Below are 8,107 nucleotides of genomic sequence, written 5' to 3'. Positions count from 1 at the left end.
CCCAGGACCTTACCATTAAGTGTATACGGCCTGTTAAGATTTGCTTTCCCAAAATGCAGCACCTCGCATTTATCTGAATTAAACCCCATCTGCCACTTCTCAGCCCATTGGCCCATCTGGTCAAGATCCTGTTGTAATCGGAGGTAACCCTCTTCGCTGTCCACTATACCTCCAATGTTGGTATCATCTGCAAATTTACTAACTGTACTTCTTATGCTTGCATCCACATCATTTATGTAAATGACAAAAAGTAGAGGACCTAGCACTGATCCTTGTGGCACTCCACTGGTCACAGGCCTCCAGTCTGAAAAACAACCCTCCACCACCACCCTCTGTCTTCTACCTTTGAGCCAGTTCTGTATCCACATGGCTAGTTCTCCCTGTATTCCGTGAGATCTAACCTTGCTAATCAATCTCCCATGGGGAACCTTGTCAAATGCCTTGAGACATGACTTCTCACGCACAAAGCCATACTGACTATCCCTAATCAGTCCTTGCCTTTCCAAATACATGTACATCCTGTCCCTCAGGATTCCTTCCAACAATTTGCCCACCACTTGGCTTGTCCTTATCGCCCTTCTTAAACAGTGGCACCACGTTAGCCAACCTCCAGTCTTCAGGCACCTCACCTGCGACTATCGATGATACAAATATCTCAGCAAGAGGCCCAGCAATCACTTCTCTAGCTTCCCACAGAGCTCTAGGGTACACCTGATCAGGTCCTGGGGATTTATCCACCTTTATGCATATCAAGGCAACCAGCACTTCCTCGTCTGTAATTTGGACATTTTGCAAGGTTTCCCTACAGTCTATATGCTTTTCCACCGTAAATACTGATGCAAAATACTCGTTTAGTACTTCCCTCATTTTCTGCGGCTCCACACAAAGGCCGCCTTGCTGATCTTTGAGAGGCCCTATTTTCTCCCTAGTTACCCTTTTGTCCTTAACGTATTTATAAAAACTTTTTGGATTTCTCTGGAAGCTCACTCCACACACAAACGACTCTGTAAAAAAAGTCATCCCCCATGTTGTTTTTAAACCTTTGTCCTCTCACCTTCAAAATATGCCCCCTAGTCATAATTCCCCCACCCCACCCCAGGGAAAATACACTTACCATTTGTCTTATCTATATCTTTCATGATTTTATAAAAGGTTACCTTTCAGCCTCCCACGCTCCAGTGAAAAATGTCCCAGCCTCTCCTTATAACTCAAACCCTCCATTCCCAACAAAATCCTGTTAAATTTTTTTCTGAACCCTCTCCAGCTTAATAACATCCTTCCTAATACAGGGAGACCAGAACTGCACACAGTACTCCAGACGAAGCCTCATAATGTCCTATACAACCTCAACATTATGTCCCAACTCCTATACTCAAAGGTCTGAGCAATGAAGGCAAGCATGCAAAATGCCTTCTTAACCATCCTGTCAACATGTGATGCAAACTTCAAAGAAACTCTAGTTCTCTCTGCTCTGCAACACTACCAAAGGTGAACGTGAGGACTGCAGATGCTCGAGATTAGAGTCGAGAGTGTGGTGCTAGAAATGCACAGCAGGTCATGCAGCATCCAATGAGCAGGAGAATAATGGTTCAGGCAAAAGCCCTTCACCAAGTGTGTAGGTGACACAGGATTCTCAGTGAATTGTTATCCTGTAAATACATACATTTTCATTGTAAAGAATGGTTGAGGGGGATATAATTGTTTCTTTTAGAATTTTGAAGAATTATATAATGGAAACCATGACAAAGATGTCATCTTCTTCAGAAATAACGACAGGCTGTTTGGGCTAAGCTTGAAAGTGGAGGGCATTCACAAAAACGGAAACAATATTTATTTCAGTGAATGTCCAATTTGTGGAACAGGTTCCCTGTTCCAGAGAAGAATATAAAAATAATTAGATTTACATTGGATAGATTTCTTTGAGAAAGTAACACATTAGGATAAGGCAAGATATATCATGATAAATATAGCAGATTTAGGGGAAAAAGGGTGACTTTCAAACTATGGGTTCCAAACCACCTGAGTCAACTGCAACCTTTAACACCTAGGATTAGAAAAGATTTTCAAGAGTTAATGGACCAAAGATAGGCAAATTGAACTTCAAGTCACACTTGGAACTGGGATGGGGAAAATGGACAAAGATTTATAGAATCATAGAGTCATAGATTCATACATGACAGAAACAGACTCTTCAGTCTAACTCATCTGCATCGACCAGACATCCTAATCTGACCTTGTTCCATTTGCCAGCATCCGGCCCATATCCCTCTAAACCCTTCCTATTCATATACCCATCCAGATGCCTTTTAAATGCTGCAATTGTGTCTGCCTCCACCACTTCCCCTGGCAGCTCATTCCATTCATGCACCACTCTGTGTGTGAAGAAGTTAGCCCTCAGGTCCTTTTTAAACCTTTCCCCTTGCACCTTTGACCTATGCCCTCTAGTTTTGGACTCCCATATCATTGAAAAAAGACCTTGGCTATTCACTCTTTCCATACCCCTCATGATTTTATAAACCTCCATAAAGTCACCCCTCAGCCTCTGACACTCCAGAGAAAGTGGAGTGCGGGCGGCACGGTGGCACAGTGGTTAGCACTGCTGCCTCACAGCGCCAGAGACCCGGGTTCAATTCCCGACCCAGGCGACTGACTGTGTGGAGTTTGCACGTTCTCCCCGTGTCTGCGTGGGTTTCCTCTGGGTGCTCCGGTTTCCTCCCACAGTCCAAAGATGTGCAGGTCAGGTGAATTGGCCATGCTAAATTGCCCTTAGTGTTAGGTAATAAGGGGTAAATGTAGGGGTATGGGTGGGTTGCGCTTCGGCGGGTCGGTGTGGACTTGTTGGGCTGAAGGGCCTGTTTCCACACTGAGTAATCTAATCTAAAAAAGCACTAGCCTGTTCAGCCACTGCCTATACCTCAAACCCTCAAGATCCAGCAATATTCTTGTAAATCTTTCCTGTATTCTCTCAAGTTTAACAAGATCCTCTTTATAGAAGGGCAACCAGAACTGTATACAGTATTCCAGAAGTGGCCTCACCAGTGTCCTGTATGGATGTAACATGACATCCCAACTCCTATATTCAAATGGTCTGAGCAATGAAGGCAAGAGTGCCAAATGCCTTCTTCACCACGCTATCTACCCGTGACTGCACTTTCAAGCAATTATGCACCTCTACCCAGAGGTCTCTTTGTTCAGAAACACTCCCCAGGGCCCTATACAAGTCCTGCCCTGGTTTGCCTTACCAAAATGCAACACCTCACATTTATCTTAAATAATTCTATCTACCACTCGAACTATGTGATCAAGGTCCTGTTGTACTTTGAGATAATCTTATTCACTGTCCACTACACCACCTATTTTGGATTCATTGGCAAACTTACTAACCATGCCTCCCATATTCACATCCAAATTATTTATATAAATGATGAAAAGAATTCTAAAATAAACAAACAGCAGAGTCCTGACACTTTAATTTATCTCTTAATTTAACTCACAGGGTAAAGAGATATCATAAAGTAATAACCTGAGGCATGAGGATTTCTCCCACTAATTAATATTCCACATAAAAAGAGCTCCGTGCCAATGATGTAGTTCATACATTCTTCATTGTCAAATAGCAAAGTCGTAATATTTTGAATTATAATGCTTATTAGGATAAAGTCAAATTGTTAATTTCCAAGGGTTCTTTTTAAAAACCTGAATCCTCACGTGGGACGGAGAAGAGTTAGGAACTTGGACGCTGGCAGCTCTTATGTTTGTCAGATTTTTTTAAACTATTTTTTCACCATGACTTTAACAGCATCCTCTTTTTCAGTAAAGAGGGATGCAAATTACTCACTTAACACCTCTGCCAAGCTCTGCCTCCAAAAGGCATCTTCATGGTTCCGAGTAGATTGTGGATGAGTTGTATTTTTCAAGACTGCAACTGATTGATATTTTCAGGTAAGAGTATCCAAGGATATGGACAAGAGAAAAAAGTGAACTCAAATTACCATCAAAATAGACTGTCAGGTTGTCAAATGCCAGTTACCAAAGCAAAATCTCAGATTTTTACACAGACAAACATTTACTTTGAACAGTATGTACAACATCCTCTTTGTACACAATTTACAACTTAATTACAAATCAGAGTTGAAGCTCTCGGACTCAGCAGCTTCAAAATACAGAATCTTCAGCCGAAACGGAGCAGTGTTAACATTTAAAAGTTAATGATCCACTCATTAAGTAAATTCTTAATGAATGGTTGTACATGCATTCTATTATACTGAATGCAACACAGCGCAAATGTGAAGGAGCACCTCGGGAACATGCAAGTCAAAATAAAAACACCAAGATGATACATGATCAAAATGTGTGGCTTGTGGGGTTGTTAAACATCCAAAATCATCCGAGATTCACAAGGAATTAAAGATTAATTTCCAGGATACTGCTGAAAACCAAACAGAAAAGTCATGCAGGGCATTAAAAAAAAAAGTGACCTTTTTGAAATTACCTGGAACACTTATTAATTCAGGATAATAAAGATGGCTAGACAAAAGGCTATCTGACAGTCAGGAATCAATCAGACAAGGAGAAATCTGATCATATTCTAATTTGTGAGGGAATGGAACGTGTGTCAGATGATCAATAGCAGGAATGTCGGGACCACAGTATTGGAGGCACTTGGCCATATGTTAAGAATAAACAAAGCTGGCAACTGTAATAACTTTGGAATGGAAGATGGAATTAACTCCCCAACCACTGATGAGCAGGCCTGCTGCTTATTCAACTATTCAAGGGACAGAATGAAAAATTATAGGCAACATAAAAAATAATGTTCGCGAAGACAAACTAATATTCCCTCCGGTTTCAAGTTTCCTGAAAAAGTATTGTTCTTCCTCTTCCTGACATTAATGAAATGGTCAGATTGCTCTTGCTCTTCCTGTGCCATGGATTCTTCCTTTATAATTAACGGAATTAGCACAAATTCAATTCAGCTTTTAGTTTCAATTTGAACTAACTGGCACCTCATGACCGATAGGAAAGCAACATCCTAAAGACACAAGTGTTATTGCCTCTCTATACCATGGATTTTTAACCAGATTTACAAGATTTATGGTCAGGTTTCTGGAAGGAAGAGCTAAAATGTACACAAATAATTAAACTTAAAATTTTATATAATTTGCAGATCAGCAGGTACCAGGAGAAAAACAAGCTGTATGGAAACCAGACTGCAGGATGCCTGGGGAAATAACTGGGATTCAGGGGCAACAGTGCAAGAGGTCTGGGGCATTGGGAGATTTAGAGATAACTGCCCAGTCACACAGGGAGGAGCATTTCAGGGACATTAAATACTCAAGTTTCACAGCAGGCTCAGTGAGAACACCAGACTTCAAGGAACAATTGCAACAAAGTTTACTGTGGGACAGTAGGGCTGTTATGGACAATGAGAGATCAGAGGCATATGTGGAAACTTCAGGGATGGCGCAGATATGCATAAACCCAGATCAAATCTTGTTGTGGTGTGGGGCTCCCATTAGCTAGCTTGACATCTGTTCTGCTATTTAATGTAAATGAGAACATCTGAGACCACTGGCAGAGCTACCTTGGCATTTAATCACTGGTGTCAAAGTCCCACCAGATGAGAGCTGCTGACCAGTTAGAGACTGTCAGCTCTCGCATTCAACATCCGTACCATCCACCACAGAGAGTGTTGTAACTATGAATGGTAGGACATTCAGGATCAAAAAGGACTAGGATGTAAGTGATTTGTAGGAGTAGTTCTGGGCTTAACAGTCACAGGGAGAATGGTCAAGAGCTTCAGTAATGTGGGAAAGGGTCGACACTGGGTGGAAACTTCTGTCTTATGTCCAGTCCCTCAATCAGGTACTCAAAGATTTCAAGAAGTTGATGATGGACCTTCCCACCCCAGTGGAAATGGGATGGCAGCTGATTTCAGATACAACATCCTCTTATTTTATTAAGTTGCTTTCCTGCCTTCACACGTGCCACCTCTGGAAACACAATTCTGATGTACGTCTTACTTTTCCATTTAATTTCCCACACTGTAAAAACAGAGTGGTCACCAAACATTACAGCAATCTGCTAATTTCACAGATACAAAATTAGGTAATAATCATGCAACATAAATAATTCTGGACCTTGTGTGACCTAACGACAAAGTACCAAATTAGAAGGAAGGTGGGAAAGAGTTAGGAAAACTATGTATATATAACAAAAAAACCAACATGTGCAAATGGCTGAAATACTTAAAGTGACACATATAATAGTTCCAGTTTGTAATGTTGTTTCAAGGGGTTGCAGGATTTTATGACCCACGGGTTTATTTTCTTTTTAACTCGACCATTATGCAGACAGCCAGGTAGTTCCTTGAATAAAGATATATAATGGATTTGCTATTCATTTTACAGCCAAAAAGAACGATTGATGTTTAGCTAAAAATGTCAGTCGCATAGATACTGTAGCAAAGTTTAAAAAAAAAGGAAACCCACTGCACCCTCTTCTTGGGAGGAGTCTCGAATGCTTCTGAGAGGATCAATGTTTTCAGACAACATGTGCAGTGGCTTTCACTGAAGTCCAATTGAAAATAAACAGAAACAGTGTTTCTCCCAAAATTAGCCTGAAGAATGGCTGTTACTGCAGACGAAATGCTTGAATTTGGAGTTCTGTATAGCTAACATGGCTAAAATACTTCCAGTCATTGTTTAAAGCAGTAGAAATTACAATGCAAGTGCTTCATGTCTTGCAAAATCAAGCAAGCCCAGTCGCATTAATGGTAGCAAACGGTAAGTCATGTGTCAGTACTATGGTTAGTACCTATGCTCACAATTTAGTTCACTTCCACCATCCAATCATTTGCTGGGCAATTCCTTAACCTCTGACAAAACCTGCCAATTTATCTAAAGGGCCCATTCACATGATCTTAAAGATGATGAAAGATGGCATAGTATTTGATGTGGTCAATCCATTCAAGAACCGCCCAATCAACTTTATTATTTTGTGCTCAAAATGAAAGACATTAGGAATAGAGATATCAAGCAGCCCCAGGTTAGGGACTGCAGTCAGAAAAAGTCTAATATATCCAGCTTAAGCCCCAAGTTTCAGAGAGAACCCCCTATTGCATATGCATTCTAAGCTGCCCACATGTTTCGAGTCTGATACTAAGTAGACAGAACAGTTAGTCTGAGCTGATATTTAGTCCACTTCCAAGAGTGAAGGCAGCAGTAAACCAAGGATGCATGAGTACCTTATTGAATTAAATTAGTCTGACTGTGCAATTTAAGTCAAGATAAATACTGCGCATGCATTGTGGAAATGGACTAGCAGCAAGCTGTGAAACTGGGGATAACTGCACAAACCTCTGAGGGAGCATAATACTTCCGCTAAATAGGCCTGACTTACCAATCACGGCTTTGTGGATTGTGGTCACTTCAAGTCTGAAGTATATTCACTCGTACATGACAAGTATGTAGGATCACCATCAACAGCTGGACAGCGATGACCATCATCAGCTGGACGATGATAACTGTTCACAAGTAAACAAATTCCCATTTCAGTCCATTTTAAAATATGCACTAGTAAATAAGTCTTGCTTTTCAACTTGAAAATTCATTGTTGCTGTACTGGAGAATGTGCAAATCATGCTCCCTCCATTCCTTGAAGCAGAATTCAGATATTGTAGAAGTCTGAACTTTTATCCTGGTGCCTCAAAGAATAAAATTCCAGTCTTAAGGTTCATTCATTGATTAAATTTTTCACATCTCTGATCAATAGACAGTCACAATTTCAGTTAAGAATAGACAGACAGAATATCTTGGAACACTATTCAAGGCCTCTTATTACGAGCAGCAGTAGCAGATTTCTTTTAAAATGTGCTCTCTAGTAGGCAATGGCAGCCACAGCCTGTGGGACACACTTCCTGGGTCCTGAACCATTCCATCATGTGACTAGTGTGGCCACCATGCCCACAGGTAAGACAAAAGTTGGCAGATCCGCGAACAGCAACATGGCAGATAGCACACTGGAAGGTGAATCCTTTGCAAATAGCACACTGCGTCCCTCGGACTTCACTGCGGCAGTGACAGCAGTACACACCAAATTCTGAAGG

General features: G+C 41.1%; 1 protein-coding gene across 7 annotated transcripts in view; it reads right to left on the bottom strand.

Moving 5' to 3' along the window:
* Window positions 1-2,896: 2,896 nt before the first annotated feature.
* Window positions 2,897-8,107, bottom strand: part of wdr59 (WD repeat domain 59) — an 88,590-nt gene continuing 83,379 nt past the window's right edge. For 5 of the 7 annotated variants that reach the window (XM_087996031.1, XM_087996033.1, XM_087996034.1 and 2 more), the window contains one exon: window positions 4,043-8,100. In XM_087996031.1, coding sequence (XP_087852157.1) covers window positions 7,865-8,100 — 236 coding nt within the window. In that variant the 3' untranslated portion in view covers window positions 4,043-7,864. Of the gene's footprint in view, window positions 3,926-4,042; window positions 8,101-8,107 lie in introns of those variants that run through there. The other 2 variants (XR_015759985.1, XR_015759986.1) reach the window with 2 other exon arrangements.

The sequence above is a fragment of the Chiloscyllium plagiosum genome, unplaced genomic scaffold (genome assembly GCF_037043375.1).
Source record: "Chiloscyllium plagiosum isolate Xiang-an unplaced genomic scaffold, Cpla_swu_hap1 HiC_scaffold_17, whole genome shotgun sequence".
Lineage (NCBI taxonomy): Eukaryota > Metazoa > Chordata > Chondrichthyes > Orectolobiformes > Hemiscylliidae > Chiloscyllium > Chiloscyllium plagiosum.
This window is presented reverse-complemented; position numbering and strand designations above follow the sequence as displayed.